Genomic DNA, 27079 nt, shown 5'->3' on the forward strand with positions numbered 1-27079 from the left:
AGGACACCCACACAGACACAGAGTGAACACACCACACTCCTCACAGACAGTCACTCGGAGGAAACCCACACAGACACAGAGAGAACACACCACACTCCTCACAGACAGTCACCCGGAGGACACCCACACAGACACAGAGTGAACACACCACACTCCTCACAGACAGTCACCCTGAGGAAACCCACGCAGACACAGGGAGAACACACCACACTCCTCACAGTCACCCGGAGCAGGAATCGAAGCTGTGTGACTGCGACACTACCTGCTGCACCACCGTGCCGCCAATTAACTGTACATCCTTCTGTAAAAGTTTAGTTTCTAGAACATTTGTGTGAGGATTTCATGGTATTTAGCCAAAGGTTCAAGAGTCAGACACTAATGTTGGATGATCAGTTCGGAATCACCAACGTTAACTTCAAATCTTTCCAAGGGTACGAGATGGAGCTTCTGTAGAGGAACATGTATCCCCTGTGCATGGTAACTTCAGATTTACACACATCTGGATTAAAGAACTCCAATGAATTTCATATATTTGTTATGGAGATTACACAAGTTGTGTGTGTGCATTAAACATCTGGGTCCAGAATAAGGCTGAACTTACTGTAACTTTGAGAGGGGATGTATTACACCTGAATAAAAATAGCAATGACTTCTGAAGAAATTAGGGTAGAACAGAGGTGGTGATCGGTTAGAAATTTCAGTAGGAACAACACCCCCAAAAAATCACTACGGTTTGTAAGTGTGTAGTTTCAGTTCCTCAAAAATATATCCACAAGTTGTAGAGTGAAATGCTCTACTATTTACAAAGGAAACGTTGAAGACTTCCCTCTTTACTATACATTGAAGAAATTACTGTTATTTAAACTGCATTAATTCAATTCGGTTAAATTCTACCGTAGTCTCACACTTACCGTTGAACAATTAAAAATGCTAAATCTTTAACTAATTTACAACTGTTATATTTTATATAATATATATTTTTGATTTAACGCAGGCACGTGAACTTGTTAAAGTGATAATTTCGTATACTTTTAAGTGAAATCCCAGTGTTAATATGACATCAATAATATCAAAATGACGTGGACAGGAAAAGCTTCTACATTCATCCTCATTTCCACAGTTGAATGACGTCAGGGAAAGAAGCTTCAAACCAGTTCCACTTGTAACTTTTCTAACTTGTGTGTGGGTGTTTTGGGGGTTTTATTACTAAATCAATACCTGAGGTGTGTGGTGAAAACCTGTTGCGCTAATGTCGAAGTGGTAGGAGAAGTTGAGGTTTAGTCTGATATAGAGTGTCTGAAAAAGTCTGTCGACAACCACAGCCCATGCGAACTGGAACTCCAAGAAATGTCATTAGTGCCATGCTCTCCTCGCCAAAAAACAGGTCTCAATGTGAAGACACGTCGAAAGGAAGTTTCGCTTGGTTTGTTTTGGCCGCAAAATTAAAATATCCCACGCCTGCTCGACGTGAAGCGAGGAAACGAACGTCCGCCTTGCAGGATTCCCTCGCGACTTCACGTGTCGTATGTTGAAGACTAGAAGAAGAGGAGCAGGTGGGAGGGCATAACTACACAAAAAAAAAAGAGGCGCTCTGAGTAGAACAGAGGAAACAGAAGCAATGTGGATGTAGACCAACTACTCACTTGTTCGTCTAAGTCTTATTTGCTCTATCACGAACACTAGGTGCTGCTGGACGGTCTAAGAACTTACACCAAAGAGGAACCCTAGGAGAAACAGCTTTCTTCTTGAGGCACCAAAGTGAGCACCACTTGAAGATTCATTCCCCTCGAGAAAGCAGAAAGTGACCAAGAAACAACTCAAGCAAGATGAACCTCCACAGATGTGAACCTTTCAATGCCAACATCCTCATTTTTCCCTAAAAGATCTGGAAGGTCAGAGTGAAAGAAAACTATGGGTGAAAAGTCTTGGAACTTGAAAGGATTTGTCTTCTGGATATGGAGCACCTACATGATCCTAGGCTCAGGTAAGCTTGACATTCAGTTGGTCCCTGATAGTGTCAAATAATCTAGAACTGCTTTGTGTTTTTCTGATTGGTTGATGGGATCTAACAATGTCCTATAAGGAAAACTTATTTTGATCATTACTCATTAATACAGCAGGTATGGTAACTTGTGTGTGATGGACTGTCACATTGACATGTATGTTTTGACATCCCCCAAAACATTACTTAAAATGTTAGGCTGTATATCTTTCCTTCCGGATTTTCTTGTGCAATAGCCCTTAGTCTAGGTTTTCTTGGTATTTCTCTTCCTCATGTTTCTGGTTCCAGATTCAGATCATTCCTAGGAACAGTTAGGTAGCACTAACAAACTTGGCGAAGAAAAAGATCCCCTTAGGAAAACTGCTTCTCTACATTTGACCCATCCTTGGTAGAGAACACACAAGCACACACTAGCGGCTACGTTGCTACTAGGTTTGAGTTTGTATTTTATTGTACTGTTCAACGACAGTTAACCAATGAGTAACATTTGCATTTAATTTACATTAGACAGTGATATCAGTGACTTGGCACTGCTGTGTCTGATCCACTCGTATCAGCGCAACACACACTAACACACCAACCTCCAAATCAGTGTCACTGCAGGACTGAAATTCAGCCAAAAATAATACCTGTAATGGTCCTGACCGTTTCAGGAGCCGGATGAAAGGAGGTAAACAAAGTATGCAGAGCAGCAGATGTCTTACCGGCTGTAAATGTAGGATTACAACTGGCAAGTGGAGCTGATAAACAATAAGAAATAATGTAATGTCTGACTGGTATAAGTGTTTATGCATTTGTAGCATCTCTGATTTTTTTATTCTGGCTTGAGCCTGTCCTCATGTTTTTCCTTTAATTGTTCAGTTAATTAATGAGTTGTAAATGGAGATTTTTATTTTAGCAATTTTGATTTCTTAAAAAATTCTTTACTGACAAATATTTTGGAGTATTGATGAAAAGAATCTGCACTCTTTACAGAATATGAATTCATATTAATGAACAATGTATGGGAAATAATAGACATAAACAGGATTAATCTCACGGACGTTTAGTGAATACATGACAAAGTACGATCAAAAAAGGCTTGACATGTACTTCTCAGGCTTGATGTCCAAAAAAGCCCCCTCAAAAAACAGTATGTACACATTGAAAGGAAAAGTATTATTAACGTTAGATATAATTTACAGTTATATGAATGATATGAATTTTATTTTATTATTTTGGACATTTTCAGTTTATCCATATTGGCCACCTCAGTAAATCCTGAGTTAATTGGCAATGATCTTAATCAATGAACTGATTTCTTTGTTGAAAAAAAAAAAAACATAATATGTAGCCTGTATGAAAGGTGTGGAATATTTTATATTAATGTTTGATTAATGGAGCCACGGTGGCAGGTAGCATCACAGTCACACAGCTCCAGGGTTCTGGGGTTGTGGCTTCAAGTCCCGTGAGGAGTTTGGTGTGTTTTCCTTGTGTCAGTGTGGGTTTCCTCTGGGTGCTCCGGTTTCCTCCCTACAGCCGGGCTGAAGTGGTACATGTCATTAATGAAGGACAGATCCATAATAACAAAATACATTACACTCACTCTTTCAGCTAACGGGAGATACAGATCCCTCTCCTACAGAGAGAGAGAGAGAGAGAGAAAGAGAGAGAGAGAGAGAGAAAGAGAGAGAGAGAGAGAGAGAGAGAGAGAGAGAGAGAGAGAGAGAGAGAGAGAGTAAAGTTTATATGCGCTATATCATGTCTTTAATAATTGCTTTGGCAACAGTAAAACTTCAGAAATCCGTGTCATTAACTTGGTACCACTTTAAAATGACTACACTTATAAATGGTTATAAATGTTTAAAAAACACTGTCTAATACATGGTTTTTAATTACATTGTAAACACATTAAAAGTCATTTATAATCATCTGAAACAGAGGTAGCCTCTTTTTTTTTCTAATAGTGAAACTGTCAGAGAACTTACTGAAAGTGTCGAGGTAAAAAACATGCTGAGACTTTAGAATGTGAAATTAGTCATTTCATATGTTAAGGGGCACAACATTATCACTGATGTCTAAAAAGACATTTCATCAGTGGTTAATTGACTAAACCTGGTGAGTAAATGGTTAAACATATCAACAAATATGAAGTGTCTGGGTACTGAAGTGAGGTCAGTATCCAGACATCTGAGGTTTAACGGTGTAGATGGATGTGGGTTCACTGTTTGGCAATCAGCAGGCCACTGTTGAATTTTCTATCTATGTATTATAAATGATTGTTAATGATTATTTTGCATTTACGACCTAATTAATAACCTTACATAAACAAATTGTAAACCATAAGTGTAGTCTTATTCTGAAGTGGTACCTTTAACTTTTAAAATAAATTTGTAAATGGCAGCTGCACTTTACAGTCTGTGATTGGTGTACAGTGAATGGAACTAAAACCAAATTGTGCAATATGGTGGGTGACTGTCTGTGAGGAGTGTGGTGTGTTCTCCTTGTGTCTGTGTGGGTTTCCTCCGGGTGACTGTCTGTGAGGAGTGTGGTGTGTTCTCTTTGTGTCTGCGTGGGTTTCCTCCGGGTGACTGTCTGTGAGGAGTGTGGTGTGTTCTCCCTGTGTCTGCGTGGGTTTCCTCCGGGTGACTGTCTGTGAGGAGTGTGGTGTGTTCTCCTTGTGTCTGTGTGGGTTTCCTCCGGGTGACTGTCTGTGAGGAGTGTGGTGTGTTCTCTCTGTGTCTGTGTGGGTTTCCTCCGGGTGACTGTCTGTGAGGAGTGTGGTGTGTTCTCCTTGTGTCTGTGTGGGTTTCCTCCGGGTGACTGTCTGTGAGGAGTGTGGTGTGTTCTCTCTGTGTCTGTGTGGGTTTCCTCCTGGTGACTGTCTGTGAGGAGTGTGTTGTGTTCTCCTTGTGTCTGTGTGGGTTTCCTCCGGGTGACTGTCTGTGAGGAGTGTGGTGTGTTCTCCTTGTGTCTGTGTGGGTTTCCTCCGGGTGACTGTCTGTGAGGAGTGTGGTGTGTTCTCTCTGTGTCTGTGTGGGTTTCCTCCAGGTGACTGTCTGTGAGGAGTGTGGTGTGTTCTCCCTGTGTCTGTGTGGGTTTCCTCCGGGTGACTGTCTGTGAGGAGTGTGGTGTGTTCTCTCTGTGTCTGCGTGGGTTTCCTCCGGGTGACTGTCTGTGAGGAGTGTGGTGTGTTCTCTCTGTGTCTGTGTGGGTTTCCTCCTGGTGACTGTCTGTGAGGAGTGTGGTGTGTTCTCCTTGTGTCTGTGTGGGTTTCCTCCGGGTGACTGTCTGTGAGGAGTGTGGTGTGTTCTCCCTGTGTCTGTGTGGGTTTCCTCCGGGTGACTGTCTGTGAGGAGTGTGGTGTGTTCTCTTTGTGTCTGCGTGGGTTTACTCCGGGTGACTGTCTGTGAGGAGTGTGGTGTGTTCTCCCTGTGTCTGCGTGGGTTTCCTCCGGGTGACTGTCTGTGAGGAGTGTGGTGTGTTCTCCTTGTGTCTGTGTGGGTTTCCTCCGGGTGACTGTCTGTGAGGAGTGTGGTGTGTTCTCTCTGTGTCTGTGTGGGTTTCCTCCGGGTGACTGTCTGTGAGGAGTGTGGTGTGTTCTCCTTGTGTCTGTGTGGGTTTCCTCCGGGTGACTGTCTGTGAGGAGTGTGGTGTGTTCTCTCTGTGTCTGTGTGGGTTTCCTCCTGGTGACTGTCTGTGAGGAGTGTGGTGTGTTCTCCTTGTGTCTGTGTGGGTTTCCTCCGGGTGACTGTCTGTGAGGAGTGTGGTGTGTTCTCTCTGTGTCTGCGTGGGTTTCCTCCGGGTGACTGTCTGTGAGGAGTGTGGTGTGTTCTCTCTGTGTCTGTGTGGGTTTCCTCCTGGTGACTGTCTGTGAGGAGTGTGGTGTGTTCTCCTTGTGTCTGTGTGGGTTTCCTCCGGGTGACTGTCTGTGAGGAGTGTGGTGTGTTCTCTCTGTGTCTGCGTGGGTTTCCTCCTGGTGACTGTCTGTGAGGAGTGTGGTGTGTTCTCCCTGTGTCTGTGTGGGTTTCCTCCGGGTGACTGTCTGTGAGGAGTGTGGTGTGTTCTCTCTGTGTCTGCGTGGGTTTCCTCCTGGTGACTGTCTGTGAGGAGTGTGGTGTGTTTTCTCTGTGTCTGCGTGGGTTTCCTCCGGGTGACTGTCTGTGAGGAGTGTGGTGTGTTCTCTCTGTGTCTGCGTGGGTTTCCTCTGGGTGACTGTCTGTGAGGAGTGTGGTGTGTTCTCTCTGTGTCTGCGTGGGTTTCCTCCGGGTGACTGTCTGTGAGGAGTGTGGTGTGTTCTCCCTGTGTCTGTGTGGGTTTCCTCCGGGTGACTGTCTGTGAGGAGTGTGGTGTGTTCTCTCTGTGTCTGCGTGGGTTTCCTCCGGGTGACTGTCTGTGAGGAGTGTGGTGTGTTCTCCCTGTGTCTGTGTGGGTTTCCTCCGGGTGACTGTCTGTGAGGAGTGTGGTGTGTTCTCCCTGTGTCTGCGTGGGTTTCCTCCGGGTGACTGTCTGTGAGGAGTGTGGTGTGTTCTCCCTGTGTCTGCGTGGGTTTCCTCCGGGTGACTGTCTGTGAGGAGTGTGGTGTGTTCTCTCTGTGTCTGTGTGGGTTTCCTCCTGGTGACTGTCTGTGAGGAGTGTGGTGTGTTCTCTCTGTGTCTGCGTGGGTTTCCTCCGGGTGACTGTCTGTGAGGAGTGTGGTGTGTTCTCTCTGTGTCTGTGTGGGTTTCCTCCGGGTGACTGTCTGTGAGGAGTGTGGTGTGTTCTCCCTGTGTCTGCGTGGATTTCCTCCAGGTGACTGTCTGTGAGGAGTGTGGTGTGTTCTCCCTGTGTCTGCGTGGGTTTCCTCCGGGTGCTCCAGTTTCCTCCCACAGTCCAAAAACACACGTTGGTAGGTGGATTGGCGACTCAAAAGTGTATGTAAGTGTGAAAGTTTGTGTTGCCCTGTGAAGGGCAACACAGGGTGAGTTCCTGCCTTGCGCCCAGTGATTCTAGGTAGGCTCCGGACCCACCGCAACCCTGAATTGGAGTTCAGAATTTTCCTGCATAGTTACCATTTTGATGATGAGGTTTGGAGAAAGCAGTGACTGTATGTTGTTTGGTCATGTTTAAATTTCCATCATTCTTTGCTCTTTTTCAGCCTCGTCCACAGCACCCTCTGTTACACACTGTGAACTCCTGCATCATGCAAACATCACTTGTTACTGGACCGCGGTCAGTTCAGAGATCACCAACTACACACTAGCAGTCAACATGTAAGAAACAGCCCAGAAAACCTCCTTTTGATTGCTATGTTTGCTTTTTAATCCATTGAAATGCTTTTGTTCAACCACAGCTAGTTTCATGGTTTAGTTGAATGATAAATGGCTTAATTCAAATTAAGGTAGCCTAGTATTGAACCTGTAGTCCAACCTAACATGGTGCCACCTTAAAAAAAATCTTCACCATTTACCATACACTGTCAAAAAAGTGTCACTGTGGTGCTACCTTTAACGGAACACATTCAGGACCTTTAAGTAGGGAACATATTTATATTTTATTCGATTCTAACTCAGTGGAAATTGAGTTCTGTCACCTTCATGTTTAGACTAGTTCACTTTGTCTGTGGTGTTTGTTGATTACTCAGTAATAAACTTCCTTTGATATTGATTAGGTCTTCTGGTCCCACAGTGACCATAAATAATTTCTTACAGTAGTTATCAGAACCCTATAAACATCCAATTAACATTGTGCTAACTGCAATATCACCACAAACCTGACTCAGATAAGTTGAATTTCAATATGTAGAGGGACTTTATGTTGTGGGTTTAGTGAGAAATGAAGATTGGTCTCTTAGTATTTGGCAAGTCTGCCTTTCAATGTAATGACAGTAAAAAGATATAAAATCTGTAAAGATTATGGAACTTACATGAGACATAAGAAACAAAGACTATGAAATATGTGCTTAAATCCAAGCAAATGCTGAAATACCTAACAAACCAGGACAACTAGGTAGTATTACTTTAAAATTACAGTTTCAAAATCATTGTGATGCTTCCCTTGCGCTCAGTGATTCCGGGTAGGCTCCGGATCCACCGGGACCCTGAACCTCTGTTGTTGCTACTCCAGTGCTGTAAAGGAGTCCATGAGCTCAGTCTTTGCAGTCAATTTTGCTATTATTAAACAAACACAATACACCTCATTGTGCCAGTGCAACAACGTGAGCTGCCACCATTGGGAGATCAATACAGTTTTATAGTTTACGTCCTACAGAAATCTAAGAGTTCGTCTATATTTACAGGGTTCAGCTGTGTTTACCCAAACCATTTGTTAAAATGAAGATGTGTTTGACAGGAAACGGCACACAGCCTTCCTGTCTGTGGTCTCTTTTTAAAAGGGGTGATATGGCAGGAGAGTTGTGTGCATTGAAGGTTGAATATCACTGGGAAAGAGACATATGTTGAATAATTATGCATCGCAAATGTGTGTAAAATCTCTTGTTAACAATGGCTTGTTATTGAATCCAGAACTACTTCTTCGCTAAAGCTTTGTAGGCAGCGTGCAATGAAATTCTCACAGAAATGTTTCATCTCCACCCTATTAGTTTCTCTCCTTTTATGCCCATAGCAACCAATGACACTGACGTATTCTTTGCAGCATGAGAAGGTGCATTGTCATGCATGAAGATGATTTTGCTACGGATATCATCGTTCTTCTTTTTGTACCATGGAAGAACGTGGTCAGTCAGAAACTCGTTATATTTTGCTGAGGTCATTTTCACACGTACAGGAACCCTAAAGGGGCCTACCAGCTCTGTCCCCATGACTCCACCACCTCCTCGCTGACATCACAGCTTTGTTGGCACACGGTGGCCATCCACCAACCAGCTACATCTGGACCATCCAGGGTTGAACAGCACTTATCAGTAAACAATGCAACCGTGTACCCACTGCAACCGTGTCAGCTTGTCAGCACTGGTTAGGGGTGGCCGAATAGTAGGTTTATGCACAACTGCAAGCCTTTGGAGGATCCAGACTTGGCATATCTTTTACAATTTACAGGGAAAACCTTTCGTCACATATTTATCAAACACTATCACATGAAACGATATCTCTGCACCCAAGCAGATCCTCTTTGCTCATTTCAAGAAATTATTTTGGAGGAAGTAATGGCATCTGCAAGTGAGATCTTCTCACCTGATAAGGTCGCACTTTAGAAGCAGAGTTGACTGATGAAGGTTAAAAAAGCTTATGAAATTCTACAAAAAAAATCATCATGAGAAAAGGAGATTTCAGTATCGGTGTTATGGGACATGACTTCACTGGACAGGAGGTGCTTTTGTAGAGTAAATAACTCCTGGAGTGAGAGTACACAAAGGACACGAGAGTCCACGTGCTACATCAAAGGGTGTGACTTGAAAAATAGTGAGAACAGAGACAGTGAATGAGTGGGGGAGAGAGAGAGAGAGAGAGAGAGAGAGAGAGAGAGAGAGACATAATAACTGATGCCATATGTGGGTGGTTAGAAGTTCTGAGAGTGTGAACATGGGTGGAACTCTACCAACAAGGGAATGTCCCACAAAGAACATTGCTGTGAGTACCTCCAGCATGTCTTCATTTTGTTCTCTTACTACCACTAATCACATACTAACCCAGCCATCCATGTGATGGGAGAAAATGAGGTTGATCAGATCAGTGATTTTAATTGTGGACTGGGGTGATGTTTGTGATCCGTCGAAAATAATTCCTTAATTATGTTTAATAAGACGGTTCTCTGATAAGGGTCCAGAGTGGTGCAGAGATCTAAGTGTGGGCTCTATCACTGAGAGACTGTGACTTCAGCTTCATCCACCTGAGGCCAGAAGTCCTAGTGAGCACAGCTGTTGGTAGGGCAGCCCCCGTTTCTCTCTCTGCTCATGGTGCTAGCTTATCACAAGCATCTGTCAGCTGATGCATCAGATCTGGGCAGTTTGCTTTGTCGTTCAGTGTGTTAAGCTCAGTTTTGCATTAGCAGCAGTTTAGAAAGAAGCAGTGGGCTGACTTCAGATGAAGGAAGTAAGGCTGGTGGCGTTTGTAGAGTTACACACTGATGACGCTCATAATTGGGTAGAAAATTTACACATAAATAAACCTAATTAGGGACAAAAAAAAAGATGCTCTGATCCTAATAATAATACAATTGTTTGTTTACAATATTTTGCAGAACAGATTGTGAAACATATGCAAATTACAAGCCCCTGGGCTTCTGCAGTACCACCCACAGACAGTGCGCAGTGAACATCGGCTCAGTGTTTCACTGCTTTTGTGTGGATGTGCTTGCATCTTCTCCTGCTGGAACCCTCAGATCAGCTCGTCACTGCTTCCTCGGGAGCAATGAAGGTATCAGTTCCGTCAAAGAAAAAAACTATATTTTATTATTCTGCTATTAGAGCAGTGGAATGATCATTCAGATTCACATTCGGTTTATATTATCGTAAAAATAAAAATCGTTTTAAAATAGCATTTCTTACTGTGTGAAATGTTGTAACTCCGTTGAGCTGCTAGAGAGCAATGACCAATACATTTTCACTTGTTTTTGTCATTTTGAGCAGTTAAGATGTACCCTCCAAACATCAAAAATCTCATCCCTGTGCCAAGAAATCCCCACTGTCTGAGACTGGAATGGACAGAGGATCTATCCATTTACCCACATTCTGAGAAAGACAAAGTTGTTCTACAGATAGAGTACAGAACTCATCAGGTATTAACACACCACAAATACAATGCTGTGAAAACGTTTTTGCTGTCCCCCTATTTTTTCAGGCTAATGTATGATTCAATAACTTTCTCTCCTATCTTCTCTGGAAGTTCTCTTTTCACACATAGCCAGTAGATGATGGAAGCTTTTTTTCCTTCAGTACTGAGCCTTTTAAACGTGTGCTTGGTGTTTACTCAAATTCTCATTGTTTAATGCTTAATTTTATTTGAAGATCTGGAAAATTTAAGTGTGACAAATTCACAAAAGTGTTCCCTGCCTCTCCCCATGATTCGACAGTATGTTTTTAATCAAGTAGTATCTAAATAAGTGTGTATTTGTTGTTCATTTCAGGTTCAGCCCTGGACAGTGAGAACTGCGCATCACAGCTTGCAAATAGAGCTGTGTGGGTTATCTCCAGGTACCAAGTACTATGTGAGGATCAGAGCACAGGACACTAGAGCCCAAAGGCACTGGAGTTCCTGGAGTGTTATTAGAGAAGTCACAACAGCAGAAGCTGGTGAGGATGAATGGGAGGAGGATGGAGGGATGGTTAAAGTAATGGAAATACTGTCCATGGCAAAAGTTTATTAGGGTCCTAGCACGTAGTGTGGGGACCCTATTGCAATTGTCGGGATTTTTCTTCTTCTTCTTCTTCTTATTATTATTATTATTATTTTTCTCGGATAAAACTCATACTGGAGCAAAGACTGTAAGACCCAGAGCCACCAAACTTTAAAGCAAGGTACAGCTGAGGTGCAATGAGAGAACTCTCGAAAATGACACCCATTGGCCTCAAGGTGGCGCTATAGCAATACCAAACGCATTTACGCCGGTATCTGCTAAACCGTATAATTATTGGTGATTTTGTATTTAAATGGCTGACCAAAGGAAAACATGTATCTCCATTTTAGTCGAATTTGTAGTTTACGACATTATTAAAACCCAGCTGTTGTCCTGACAATTTTATAATGATTAGACCAATAGAAAGGCTCCAAAATGACTGTAAAACAAGTCTGTTTTTACACTGACTTCCTCCTAAAGTTGATAAGATTTTTCCTTCTCCACTACAGTGACTATTTTAGAGGTACATTTTTTTGACAGCAATGATATAGTCATCCCACAGTTATAAAATACCCAATGAATATATAACTTTTACAAACTTAAGCTTACATAGAAAAAAATGTTGTAATAATAAACATGACATATGTGTCGTAAATTACCCCATCATTTTTTATTGCCAGCCATAACCACATCTTCTAAAAGTTCACGTATATTTGTGTTTTATGTTTGTGTTTATTACCCTCAGCCCCGTCTGCAGCCCCAGAGGTTTGGCGGCACATCCAGCCAGAAAAGGGAGGACAGAAACTCATCACCTTGCTCTGGAAGGTAAATACACAGCCACTAGTCTTTAAACAACAACAAACATGCTGCCAGATTTGTTCTACAACCAAAAGAGACCCATTTGAAACTGCATCAAGTATCTTACTGTTTTTTTTCCCATCAGGTTCATTGTTGTAGATTATTTTATTAGAACCCATTTTGGACAGCCTTGTACAACCAAAACAGCCTGGATTCTTTGTGGCAGAGGTTCATCTAAGAGATTCTGACTCATATTTAGATGCGTGCATCCCCTCATTACATGTTGTTTCTGTCATTCCACCACATCCCAATTGGCCACTACAACATGGCTGACTCACTGTGTAAAGCACTAAATAATATTTGCATTATAAAATTGAACCCAAGTCTCAGCCCTTTGTTAACTTACATTGTTTTGTAGCCCTTTGTAGCTTATAGCCATTTCACTGGCTATAACCATTGTTTACATTTGGAGCACCTGAATGCGGATAACTACATTTAATGTTACATTAGACTTTAACCAGTTGATGAGGCTTGACTGCAAGCATTGCATAGCAATTCCAAATATTCACATGGACCATGTGCAGTGGTGGATAAGGACTTTTCAGGCCCTTGAAAAATGACTTGTTATTTGTTGTTTTAGTCTCAGCCTAACGTATAAACCTGTGAGATGCTGTGTAATAATTTGCTAAATGAGCTGACGTAACTGTTATTTTAGACTTGTTTGCGCAGATCAGATTATTTAGCTAAATGTCACACTACCTTCAGAGCGTATAGCTATTTCACAATACAGGCTTCACAACTTACAGCCTTGAGGTATTTGCTAAGACTAACACTAGATTTAAATGTTCAGCGGGGGGAGAAGTGCTATTTCTGATTCCCAGAGTGTGTGGTTTAAAGTTTTGTCATTTCTGTCCTTACAATGTCGTGCCATGAAGAGAATTCTGTTGCCAGCACATGACCACTTCTTCTTTTCGTGCTTAAAGAAACCTCAGCTGAATGTGGCAGTGCTGATTTTAATTTTCTTTGTGCAAATGCACTGCGTTATGACCATGCAGTGGCTAAGACAAATGTAAAGGACTAGGGTGGTGGTGCCACAACATGGTGGAGGGCTATAATAATTTACACTACTGATCATTTCATATAAGCAGAATTACCTGTGAACGTGCCTCATCTCATTAGCATCCCCACACTCATAACACCTCAGCCCTCTTGTGTAATAAATGCTTAATGAGTCCAAGCTGTGCTTTGATTAATCTGTGATGGTGGCTGAGTTGTTATTGCTTAATGTGTGTCTGAAGGAAGCGAGAATATGAATAATGACAAGCAGGAAGGACAAGCAGGTTTCTTCGAATTGTGTAAGTGGATGAAGTAACTCCTCACACATACAAATGTGGGTTTTACTCTGTTTTGGGTTCAAGTATTTCTCAGAATCATGCAGCAATTAGTACACCACGATCATTCTTTATCACTGTTGGTGGGGTATATTTGGATGGAAATGCATATGTTTTTAAAACTGGAAGATATCTGGGATATTGTCTTCATATCTGAGCAAAAAGTCAGCATTTAGAACTGTTTTTATTGTATTTAAATGCTCATTTTAACTAAAAGATTTATGTTATTTCACAGAGAGCCAGCAAATAAATATATATACATATGTACAGGGGTTGGACAATGAAACTGAAACACCTGGTTTTAGACCACAGTAATTTATTAGTATGGTGTAAGGCCTCCTTTTGCGGCCAATACAGCGTCAGTTCGTCTTGGGAATGACATACACAAGTCCTGCACAGGGGTCAGAGGGATTTGAAGCCATTCTTCTTGCAGGATAGTGGCCAGGTCTCTACGTGATGCTGGTGGAGGAAAACGTTTCCTGACTCGCTCCTCCAAAACACCCCAAAGTGTCTCAATAATATTTAGATCTGGTGACTGTGCAGGCCATGGGAGATGTTCAACTTCACTTTCATGTTCATCAAACCAATCTTTCACCAGTCTCGCTGTGTGTATTGGTGCATTGTCGTCCTGATACACAGCACCGCCTTCAGGACACAGTGTTTGAACCATTGGATGCAAATTTTAGTCCAATTTAGCCATGAAACCTCCCACACTAAAATGACAGGTGTTTCAGTTTCATTTCCGTTTCTCTGGAGGACTGTCCTCTGGGGGGTTGCAGAATGTAAGTTGTTGTCTTGAACTAATTTTATTTGCAGTCGGCTTTCTCTCCACTCAATCCTTTTTAGTGCAAATTTAAGATTTTACTGGAAACTGGACACAAATGCTAGTCCCTAGATAAAGTAAAGCAGAGAAGTGATTTTGTATTCAATTTCTGTTTTAGTTGACACTGACTGTAATCTCTATCTTAAAAATCAGACCTCAGACATTTGGAAACTGCTTTACCACATACAGATAAACCTTCAAGACAGTTTCAGAATCATCAGCTTGATTCATCAGATACCGAAGAGGGAGTCGCTGGCTTTATATTAGGAGTACAAATACGTTCTACAGTGTTTTAAGAAATAAAATATGAACTCTCCCACTCTGTTGTCATTAATGGTTTTGTACTTTTAAAAATGACATTTGATCTGTTATTGGGGATAATATTGTATCCAAAAAGTGTGTGAGTTTTGGTTTAGAAGATTTAATGATGTTGGCGATTGTCATTTTTAATACTAATTTACTGTTACCATAAAATTACAAAGACAGGAGAATGTTGGAACACTTAAAAATGTATTTCTAGACCTGATGTAAACAAATGTGTCCGAGGAAGCAATCACAAAATGAGTAATATAATGGTAACTGGGCAATCCACTGATGTCTTATTTTCTCTCAGCCTCCCCAGTGGCCTGATTGTAACGGTGTAATTCTGCACTATGCTGCTTCTTGCTGGAGTGATGCGGACCGCTCTCACTGGGAGTGTGGTTACCTGGACTCGTCCAGCACATCCTGTAGCCTCCCCATCTCTGCCCACACCTGGACCTGCAACCTGACCACATCCAACTCTGCTGGAACGTCACCTGCAGCTTATATACACATAGCTGAAGATGGGAACACAGGTGATTGACAGTTATCAAACACAGTTCACAATAGTTTCAAGCTGCAGACATGATGGGGAATGTTGCATGATATAACTTAACATAAATAATATGCGCAGTGAATCTTTAAGTTGAACTCTTTTAAAACAGTTTGCTGTGTTTTGTTCTAGTGCTCGGCACTCCCATAGACGTCAGAGTCACTCCACTGGACGACTTACAACTGAGAGTGGAATGGACAGCTACAGTGGACCAATCAGAAGCCAGCTTTGTGGTGGAGTGGTTTCCCATCCCAAACAACACAGCCAATGCTTTATATTGGAAGATCTTGAATGGGTCTGCAAAGAGCTTTAATATCACAGGTGAATAATTAGAGATTACAAAATGCTCAGAAAATGGCTTTGAACCCTATTTAATGTCACAGTTAGTCTACACTAGCAACAACCTAGCATTGGATAGTACTCTGAACAATGTGCAGTACCCTAGCAGCCACTTGGAACATCAGAGTATCCACCTCGCAACCCCCTAAGAACAAGGAGAGATGTCATAATAACCACATAACAGTAGCCTAGCAGAGTCCTCCAGTACCATAGCAAGCACCAAGAAAAACAGGAAATATTATAGCAACAACTTAACACTTTATCATATGCCTTATAATTGCCATGGCAACCATCTTGATGCATCTTAGCAGTGTGGTGAAGTTGCTTAAACTGCAAAATATATCTGTTTTTCTGAGGAAGAGACCTTTTCTAGTTAAACCGTATTTTGAAATAAAGTGCCAGTCAAATGTTTGGACACGCCCACTCAGTGAGGGTTTCCTTTGTTTCGGGACATTTTCTACATTTTGTGAATGTACAGAACCAGGCAAAAGTTTGGACACATCTACTCATTTAATCGTTTATCTTTGATTTTTACTATTTTCTACATTGTAAATGAATATGAAAGACATTAAAACTATGAAGGAACACGTGTGGAATTATGTAGTAAACAAAAATGTTAAACAAACCTGAATATGTTTTATACTTTAGATTTTTTAAAGTAGCCCCCTTTGGCTTTGATGAGAGCTTTGCGCACTCTCAGCGTTCTCTCAGTCGGCTTCATGAGGTCGTCACCTGGAACGGTTTTCAGTGAACAGCTGTGGCCTCATCAAGAGTTAATTTGTAGAACTGTTCACCTTCTGAATGTGTCTGAGACCCTGATACCCTGGGCTGTGCAGAGGTAGGGGCTGGTACACAGTTCTGTACAGTGACTAGCCCTATTCTACCAATGACTAATGAGAAGATGTGACCAAACTTTTGACTGGTACTGTATATAGATAGGCCAATGTAGGTTTTGGGCATAACCAGTGAGAGATATTATTTGGTTAGTATTTACGTATCAAAACATACGATCCAACATATATTTATACTCACTTGTGCATGTGTCTCTGTGTTACAGATGGAGTATTTCCAGAAGTTCCCTACAATGTGTCTGTTCAGGTCCTTTACAAGACTGTAGTTGGAGCGGCAGGTTTTGACATTGCCTTCTCCAGACAAGGAGGTCAGATATTAAATATTACTTAATGTTTAATGTTAAGCAGGTCAGGTTACATCAGATTACAAAGTATGTCTTGCTCATCATGGTGCAGTGGTCTCAGCATCAGTCCTGTTATCAATGATGCTTCGGCTATTCGACCCTGGGTGTCTAAGTGAGGACGTCCATAAATTGCATCATTCACATCCTCCTCAAAAATATTAAAAGATCTCTTTAATAGACATTATTAATCATACTCTCCCTAAGAGCAAGGAGACAGCGGTCCACTGAGGGCAAAGTTGGAGGTCCATTAGTGTTTTGCACAGTGTTTACATTTGTTTCCTTCATTAGGTTATTTTTGTTATTCTTTATAAATAAGATTAGTAAATAATTTTAATCAGCATAGTGTCAACATTTTTAGCATTTAATCATTTTATATCAGGCTTATACTCATTATTATATCTCTCAGAGTTGTTGGTAATATTTGTATTAGTTTGTTTTCCAGAATAAAAGTCTCTGTGAATGTAAACTCTGTTTGAGGAGATTATAAATGAGTTATATCCTGTACAGGACAGTAGTCTGAGTGGTCCGATGGTGGACCAGCAGTGGTGTGCCAGCCTTTTTATGCCAGTGCCAGTGGAGTCTAGATGTACAAGATTAATGCCAATTCAATGTTTGTTTAATGTTTTTATTGCAATAAGTAGCAATATATAATTGCAATAAGATAATGTCTTTATTATGCAGCACTAATTTCTCTGTGGAAATTATCTCTGTACAGCATCAAGTACAGCATATTGAGCTTAGGGTGAGATCAATTATGCACTCCAGAGACTTTCAAATGATGGCCTTGTTATTTTCTGATCGTCACTGATGTTCTCTTCAAGAAGTAACTGCTAGAGAAACTGCTAAACTGCTCTTAGCTCAGATCTCAAGCTCAGTTTGTGTGATTTTCATTCTTCTGTGTCATAGCTCCCTCTGTTGGCCCGGTGCTGGAAGTGCTTCAAACAGCGAGCGACCATGTGATTCTGAAGTGGGAAGCCGTACCTCTAGAGAAGCTCCATGGATTCGTCCAAAACTACACCATTCTGTACAAAACCAATGGCAAAGAGAGATGTAAGGCCTCTCAGGTTTGACCTTGAAATGCACATGACATGTTAACGTTCATAAAATTAAGGCTAAGTGTAGACAATATGAATTTATAGTGAGAATTCATTACTGGTACTGCAGTTTAGCCTAGGTACTGCAGTTGAGGACTAGGTTTAAACCATGGCTAGAAGAGCATCCCTATATGTATTAAATATCTAAATGTCTATATGTCCACACACCTAATTAATAAATAATCTACTTTAAAGGGACATAGTGAAAATCACTGATCATTGCTGCATCTGTTAAACACATGCCTACACATGTCAACACTATAGTTTTAAAGAGAGATATTCCGTGTTAAAGACCTGAAAAAGCCCATTCTGATGATGTATCTTGAAGGTGGGAGGAAAGTTTGATAAACTACACCTGCTTTGGAGAATGAGACCAGGCTGTTTGACATGTTTTGACCTCTAGCTAATGCAGAAATTAAGCCATTCATTCATTCATTAATCCAGTTCAGGGTTGGATCCAGGGCCTACCCGGAATCATTGGGTGCAAGTCAGGAACACACCCTGGAGGGGACGCCAGTCCTTCACAGGGCAACACACACACACTCACACCTACGGACACTTTTGAGTCGCCAATTCACCTACCAACGTGTATTTTGGTACTGTGGGAGGAAACCGGAGCACCTGGAGGAAACCCACGCAGACACAGAGAGAACACACCACACTCCTCACAGACAGTCACCCGGAGGAAACCCACGCAGAAACAGAGAGAAAACACCAAACTCCTCACAGACAGTCACCCGGAGGAAACCCACGTAGACACAGAGAGAACACACCACACTCCTCACAGACAGTCACCCGGAGGAAACCCACGCAGAAACAGAGAGAACACACCAAACTCCTCACAGACAGTCACCCGGAGGAAACCCACGCAGAAACAGAGAGAACACACCAAACTCCTCACAGACAGTCACCCAGAGGAAACCCATGCAGACACAGAGAGAACACACCAAACTCCTCACAGACAGTCACCCGGAGGAAACCCACGCAGACACAGGGAGAACACCCCACACTCCTCACAGACAGTCACCCGGAGGAAACCCACGCAGAAACAGAGAGAACACACCACACTCCTCACAGACAGTCACCCGGAGGAAACCCATGCAGACACAGAGAGAACACACCAAACTCCTCACAGACAGTCACCCGGAGGAAACCCACGCAGAAACAGAGAGAACACACCACACTTCTCACAGACAGTCACCCGGAGGAAACCCACGCAGACACGGGGAGAACACACCACACTCCTCACAGACAGTCACCCGGAGGAAATCCACGCAGACACGGGGAGAACACACCACACTCCTCACAGACAGTCACCCGGAGGAAACCCACGCAGACACAGGGAGAACACACCACACTCCTCACAGACAGTCACCCGGAGGAAACCCACGCAGACGCAGGGAGAACACACCACACTCCTCACAGACAGTCACCCGGAGGAAACCCACGCAGACACAGGGAGAACACACCACACTCCTCACAGACAGTCACCCAGAGGGAACCCACGCAGACACAGGGAGAACACACCACACTCCTCACAGACAGTCACCCGGAGGAAACCCACGCAGAAACAGAGAGAACACACCACACTTCTCACAGACAGTCACCCGGAGGAAACCCATGCAGACACAAGGAGAACACACCACACTCCTCACAGACAGTCACCCGGAGGAAACCCACGCAGACACGGGGAGAACACACCACACTCCTCACAGACAGTCACCCGGAGGAAATCCACGCAGACACGGGGAGAACACACCACACTCCTCACAGACAGTCACCCGGAGGAAACCCACGCAGACACAGGGAGAACACACCACACTCCTCACAGACAGTCACCCGGAGGAAACCCACGCAGACACAGGGAGAACACACCACACTCCTCACAGACAGTCACCCAGAGGGAACCCACGCAGACACAGGGAGAACACACCACACTCCTCACAGACAGTCACCCGGAGGAAACCCACGCAGACACGGGGAGAACACACCACACTCCTCACAGACAGTCACCCGGAGGAAATCCACGCAGACACGGGGAGAACACACCACACTCCTCACAGACAGTCACCCGGAGGAAACCCACGCAGACACAGGGAGAACACACCACACTCCTCACAGACAGTCACCCGGAGGAAACCCACGCAGACGCAGGGAGAACACACCACACTCCTCACAGACAGTCACCCGGAGGAAACCCACGCAGACACAGGGAGAACACACCACACTCCTCACAGACAGTCACCCAGAGGGAACCCACGCAGACACAGGGAGAACACACCACACTCCTCACAGACAGTCACCCGGAGGAAACCCACGCAGACACAGAGAGAACACACCACACTTCTCACAGACAGTCACGCGGAGCGGGACTCAAACCCACAACCTCTAGGTCCCTGGAGCTGTGTGACTGCGACACTAACCTGCTGCACCACCGTGCCGCCTGAAATTAAGCTGTAATGAATCCTATTACTGAAGGAACTTTGGAAGCAAAAAAATCACATCCTTATTTATTAATATATATATATATATATATATATATATATATCTCCATAAATAATGCCCAAGCTGTCCAGTCCAGGGTGTGTGCTTTGTTCAGGAGCCTGTGTTCAGGAGTCTTTCCACTAAAGAGTGTATTAAAACTCTCTTTGTTCAGCTATGTTCAAAATGTCAATTATATGCAAAACATGACAAAATGTAAAATGTGGCCTCTGCAAGATTTATGGCAATTTCTGTATTTAATTATTACAAACTAAATAAAACTAAAAGGTTGGTCTCTGAAAAAGATGTGTTAAATTTACCTTGAAAATCATTAAATCATTAAAAGTAATTTGACCAGATGTCCAAACCCTGTCACAATATAATCTTAATATAGTCTTAATGGATTAACTCTATAATCTGTTACTGTTCTGCAGCGCGAATGCTTGGGGGAAATGTTCAGCAGTTTTCTCTGAGTGGTCTGTCAGCTGGAGAGTACTCCATCTGTGTGAAGGTCCACACAGCTGTGGGGGGCGCTGAAGGACCATGGGTCACTGTGGCTGTGGGTGAGTCAAAGCATATATACCCAGCATCTCAGGAGTATAATCATAAATACACTCTCAGATCACTGGGAGGCATCCTTTCACAATACTATGGTAGGTGCCTCAGTGAGAATACATTTTCAGTCCCTTAAGACGGGGAGAGTTGTAACTTCTTCATTTGCAGTTGGAGTTTTAAGTTGCACTGAGATTATGCACTGGATCTTTGTTCATACAAATAACTTTGACATTGTACAGAGGAATCTGATCTGAGATCAGTTCTTTAACTTAGGCCTGCTCTGTAAATACCAGTATGTAATTCAGTATTTACTTGTATCTCACAGTTACACGCTGCCTTTGGGAAGTTCTTATTTTGTGTGTGTGTGTGTGTGTGTGTGTGTGTGTGTGTGTGTGTGTGTGTGTTTCAGATAATCATTACATTAAGCTGATGGCCATAGTGTTATGCACTGCTGGCATACTGTTGATTTTCATAATCTTGCTGAGCCAGATTGAAAGGTAAGGTCAACATATGCTGAGAGCTAGATTTTTTTTCATTTGTTTATTGGATTTTATAACACAATTATATCAATTAATTCATGTCTATAAGCCCTTATCCAGTTCAGGGTCGCGGTGGGTCCAGAGCCTACTTAGAATCATTGGGCGCAAGGCAGGAACACACCCTGGAGGGGGCGTCTGTCCTTCACAGGGCAACACACACTCACACATTCACTCACACACTCACACCTACGGACACTGAGTCGCCAATCCACCTACCAACGTGTGTGTTTGGACCGTGAGAGGAAACCCGAAAAAAAAAGAGGCAGATTTTGAAATATTGGAACATTTATATGTGAATTTGATGGCTTACAACCACATAAAACCTTTTATCTGACACTTGACATTGGGCATGGTTTTCTTGAGCTTATACTGGGATCATACAGAGCACCCCACTTCTATTTAAGCCTTTTTTTGGACACTAAACAAGCTGCTTAGGTGCATTTTATATGTGCAGAATTTACATAAAAACACACATCCTATGTCTTTGTGACATTTTAGTTTGGTCCAAAATTATGCAGAAGTTATATGTTCCGCAGGTAAAAATTACTCTTCCATGATATACTTCCCCATATGAATACCAGCCTCAGACGTTGTTGTTGAAGTGGCTGAAACTGAAACTGTTTACTTCAGTAAGAACACTGAAAGGGCTGTATGCACGTTTGTGTACTAATATTTTGCCTCTGCAAATGGCTTATAATCTAAGTTGAAGTCAGTTACAAGGTATCTAGGAATATACTTGATATAAATCACCTCTAAACTCCTAGCACTTTGTGTTATATTTATAGAAAGGGTAGAATTGAAGATGATGATGAATGATTGAATGCTTTATTGTCATTGCACATTGTACTTGTACACTTAAACATTCATTCATTCATTCATTCATTCGTTATCTGTAACCCTTATCCAGTTCAGGGTCGCGGTGGGTCCAGAGCCTACCTGGAATCATTGGGCGGGAATACACCCTGGAGGGGGCGCCAGTCCTTCACAGGGCAACACACACACACACACACACGGACACTTTAGAGTCACCAATCCACTACCAACGTGTGTTTTTGGACTGTGGGAGGAAACCGGAGCACCCGGAGGAAACCCATGCGGACACAGAGAGAACACACCACACTCCTCACAGACAGTCACCCGGAGGAAACCCACGCAGACACAGAGAGAACACACCAACCCCTCACAGACAGTCACCCGGAGGAAACCCACGCAGACACAGAGAGAACACACCAACTCCTCACAGACAGTCACCCAGAGGAAACCCACGCAGACACAGGGAGAACACACCAACCCCTCACAGACAGTCACCCGGAGGAAACCCACGCAGACACAGGGAGAACACACCACACTCCTCACAGACAGTCACCTGGAGGAAACCCACGCAGACACAGAGAGAACACACCAACTCCTCACAGACAGTCACCCGGAGGAAACCCACGCAGACACAGGGAGAACACACCACACTTCTCACAGACAGTCACCCGGAGGAAACCCACGCAGACACAGAGAGAACACACCAACTCCTCACAGACAGTCACCCAGAGGAAACCCACGCAGACACAGGGAGAACACACCACACTCCTCACAGACAGTCACCTGGAGGAAACCCACACAGACACAGGGAGAACACACCACACTCCTCACAGACAGTCACCCGGAGGAAACCCACGCAGACACAGAGAGAACACATCAACTCTTTACAGACAGTCACCCGGAGGAAACCCACGCAGACACAGGGAGAACACACCAACTCCTCACAGACAGTCACCCGGAGGAAACCCACACAGACACAGGGAGAACACACCACACTTCTCACAAACAGTCACCCGGAGTGGGACTCAAACCCACAACCTCCAGGCCCCTGGAGCTGTGTGACTGCGACACTAACCTGCTGCGCCACCGTGCCGCCCTACACTTGAACAATTAAATTAAAATACAGTCCCTAACAGACTAATAGCTGGAGAAAAAAAATGAGCAAAACGCTGTTGTCTGAAGAAAACATGTATCTCCAAAATAGTAACTTTACACAAGAAGGAAGAATCCTCATTTACTTTCAGTGGATGTCAGTGTAAAATACTGGAGATTTTCTCATAAAAAAACAGATTTTCTCATAAAACATTTTCACACTTCTACACTCAAGGTGCTTTTTTTGTTGTTGTTCTTTAGAATTCATCAGCTTCTCTGTCCCAGCATCCCAGACCCTGCTAAGAGCAGCTTGTCCAACTGGTCACCTGTTTCTGAAAGTCAGGTAAAGTCAGAAAGCCCAGTGACTTTTCTCTGTGATTATTTGATTTTTTTGACAGAAAAAGACATTTTGTTTGTTTGTTTTTGTTTTTTTTTTACTTTGTTTACAATGGTAGAGTTTGAATGACTATATTACAGCATCTTCGAGTATTACTAGCTAAATGTCAACAAGGACAGGTGGAAATGTTGTTATTTTTATGTTTGAATCATTATTTATACCGATAATCAAGTAATCACCCATCAGTGTCAACAGTGATGGAACGTTGATGCTAGCTTGAAGCTACAGGTGTGATTTCACAGGGCTAAAGGATTGTTTTGCATGTGAGGACTGAAAAATACCATGCTCACTTCCATTTGGGGCAGGGCTTTGGAAGATGGCCATAATGATGCAGCTCTGGAAAAATCAGTGTCTGCTCCAACCAAGTGTTATTATTAAAATCCAGGAGGGTTTGTTATGCAATCTCAATGGCAAATCTTAAGGTTTGATGCGTACTTAATTGCATTTCTGTCTTGTTGTACCATGTAGCATAAATCAACAATCCTCGACGTCAGACCACCTTCTTCTCTTTTTGAGCTAATCTACGTGGGAGGAAAGACTGGCCTTGGGGATCATCACCGCCGCCGCCAGGACCACAGCCAAATCTGGGGTTTCAGCTACCAGTCTGTACCAACCCAGTCAATCAACCATGAAATCAAATCCCATGCCAACTTCCAAAGGTCAGTTTTAGCCAAAACAGATAAGGGAGAGGTTGGACAGTATGTCAATGCAGTGAATGCTGAAGAATACGTTCAAGATCTGAACACTGACCTCTGCTGTAAGGCCAAAATGGTGATGAAACAGTCCGATCTCCAAACCCAAGTATTTTCTAGTTATCAGTCAGTTTCAGAACCCTGTCTTGGAATGGACGTAGTGGATCCACCCTTCTCTAGAAAATGTGTGTCAAAATTAGAGCTCGGTTCTCAGATTCAGGGATCTTCTGAAAGTCCATCAGTAGCTAAGTCCTCTCTTGGAGTGGAGGAAGCAGAGCTTGTCTATACCAATGTTTCTACCGATGTTCATGTCCCTGACTGCTATTCCAGTTTGAGAACTAAAGCAAAAGACTCATCAAATCCTCACCATAAAAATGGTTTTATTTATGTACTAGACTCTTGTTTCTACACCCAATTAACCTCTACTTATGTACAAGTCCCTGAAGCTACCTTAGCCTATGCAGATCTTCTCTTGGAAACTGTGGACTCAACTGAGGATCACCATCAAGGTCAACTTATATCAGATATGGAATACTGTTGTTACTCTCATGTACCTTCCAATTACGTAGACGTACCTGTGTCCCTTTCTGAGGATGGAGAATCCACAAGCAGTCAGTCTCACATGTGTACAGACTTACAAATGATCGAAACATACAGGCCCTTGGGCCCTGAGGAGTATCCACGTCTCTTGCGAATGTCCTTACCGAAAACCAGCACAGAGGACTCAACAGATGTGGTAGAGTCATGAAAATGTGCACCTCACAAGGTCTCACTGTCTCAGAGACTACTGCAAATCTGATGGTACAATGTTGATGAGACAATCACAGCACACCTCAGTGAAATCAGGGATGTCAGCTGATGGTTACAGCTATTTCTGGACTCAAGGACTATTTCGTTTTTTGCCATCAGTCATCAGCTAATGAACTTTCCCTGATCAGGTCATAGACTTTTGACAAGGAGCTGTAGCACTAGCTGCTAGGGCGGTTAAAGGGCTGCCTCCCGTAACTGATCACGTTCACGTGTGACTGAATCTCAAAATAGCCCAAAATCTCACCTCGCCACATTCTCTTTAAATCAGGCAAACGCTCAGAGTGGACAGATTTTGTGCCCTTCCCTTAGGTGTCAAGTGGTTTGTGTTGTCATAACCAGCTCAGCTACAGTGCTTGCTGTGATGGGATTGAACTGCCAGTTGTATCAGGGAAGTGGTGCGTTGTTGAAACTGTGATCAGTTTTTATTGTTGTTTGTTTGTAGCTCCAGTTACATGTTTTGTTCTAATTGTTTATTTTGTGGTGTGAGATTAGTGTTGTTTTTGTACTGTATGAACTTTACATGTGAAGAGTGTCATGTTATTGTATTTAAATAAATAAATAAATAAAGTCTGGCTACAAATGCCAAGAAACAGAATAAGATAAGTGATTCATTCTAATGGATCCTCTTTTTGTTTTTGTTTTGTGCATGTATGGTTTTTGTATATTATTTATTTATTTAACAATTTTTTACCGTTTTTTTTTACATTTTTTTGTGGTGATTCTACAGTTTTTACGTGGCCACATTTGACCCTTTTTTACTGACATTAAATTGTAAAGTGTCAGAAACCACATAAGAATATAGATATACATGTGTGTTTGTGTGCTTGTGGAGATAAGGCATTATACTAGTACATGACAAAAAAGAAAAATAATGAAATCCTTTTGACGTTTGTTAAAAACATCTAGATAATGTGTCTCGGCCGATGAGTCACGTTGGATGCTGCTGTATGTCGAGGCTAGAGACAGCAGTGATTGGTCGAGCAAGTGCTTAAATGCTTTTCAGGTTCATTCCTGTGAAAATCTAAAACAGCAAACTTGACTGAACTTTTCCTCTAAAGGAATTGGATGAGCTGAGGAAGGCAGATTTGCAGAATTTGGACTGGGTGAGAATTCAGCTGATGAAGCAGCTTGAGGAAGTGGAAGGGCATGCGGACTGGATCATTTCTACTGCGACTGGAAATCCCAACCGGGTCACTTTGTGTTTGGACAGATGGACTTATTCCCCATCCGCTTCCACAGTGCTGATCCGATGACCCCACAGTTCAGATAGGCCCCATTCCAACTGAGGGGTTAGAAATAAAGACATGCACCATCATTTTTATCAGGCCTGGTTTTGTTAGAATTGTGCATTGGGTGTTTATTCATTTTCCCCCAGAATTACATTTCTACAGTGAGTTACAGTTTCCAAAAATATAAAAACAAACTCACATCATATCACCCATGCACTAAACCCTAAAACAGACAGTAACCACACACTTCACGATGCATGAAATAGGTCAATCACATGGACTGTCACCAAAATAAAAGCACTTTCCATTCTGTAAATATGGACACAGTAAATGTAAATTGTTTGCATCAAAACTGGATAATCCTATTTACACTATCAAAGACATGTCCTGCATACAAATTTAGAATGGTTACAAGATTGGAGAATCAAAGTGTTGTTGTTGGGACAATGAAATCAAGGCTAATCTTGCTCTGTCCCAGTAAACATTTAGCCGTTGATTCAACTTTGAAATAACGTAATGACTGTCATCTAATCAACGTTCTCTTAAGGTTGAAAATGAAAATTGAAAAGACGTCCAAACACAGACATTGAAAAGACGACTATTAGACGTATTTTGGACGTCCATTGACGTTATTAATTGGTCCCGAAATAAATTACTTGTATAAAACGCATTTTGGACGTCCACTGACGTTATCGATTGGTCACCACTTATTAAGATGGATTTT

The 27079-nt window shown here is 42.7% G+C and overlaps 1 protein-coding gene across 1 annotated transcript; it reads left to right on the forward strand.

Moving 5' to 3' along the window:
• The first annotated feature begins 1911 nt into the window (after positions 1 to 1911).
• LOC136676014 (interleukin-31 receptor subunit alpha-like) lies at positions 1912 to 25613 on the forward strand. Its single transcript, XM_066652863.1, has 14 exons — positions 1912 to 1984; positions 7119 to 7233; positions 10160 to 10335; positions 10548 to 10696; positions 11045 to 11210; positions 12000 to 12079; positions 14880 to 15102; positions 15252 to 15440; positions 16516 to 16617; positions 17560 to 17703; positions 20663 to 20791; positions 21193 to 21280; positions 23489 to 23570; positions 24093 to 25613. Exons 1-14 carry the CDS (start codon positions 1912 to 1914, stop codon positions 25062 to 25064), a joined length of 2688 nt encoding a protein of 895 aa, XP_066508960.1. The 3' UTR covers positions 25065 to 25613.
• Positions 25614 to 27079: the final 1466 nt, after the last annotated feature.

The sequence above is a fragment of the Hoplias malabaricus genome, chromosome X1, assembly GCF_029633855.1.
Source record: "Hoplias malabaricus isolate fHopMal1 chromosome X1, fHopMal1.hap1, whole genome shotgun sequence".
NCBI classification, from domain to species: domain Eukaryota; kingdom Metazoa; phylum Chordata; class Actinopteri; order Characiformes; family Erythrinidae; genus Hoplias; species Hoplias malabaricus.

What these genes read in the sequence shown, in the direction of transcription:
- LOC136676014 (XM_066652863.1), top strand. Translation starts at nt 1,912, where the DNA reads ATGGGTGAAAAGTCTTGGAACTTGAAAGGATTTGTCTTCTGGATATGG. An exon ending in AGCTGAAGATGGGAACACAG is followed by an intron (nt 15,103 to 15,251) that starts GTGATTGACAGT and finishes GTTTTGTTCTAG; the next exon opens with TGCTCGGCACTCCCATAGAC. An exon ending in TTGCTGAGCCAGATTGAAAG is followed by an intron (nt 21,281 to 23,488) that starts GTAAGGTCAACA and finishes GTTGTTCTTTAG; the next exon opens with AATTCATCAGCTTCTCTGTC.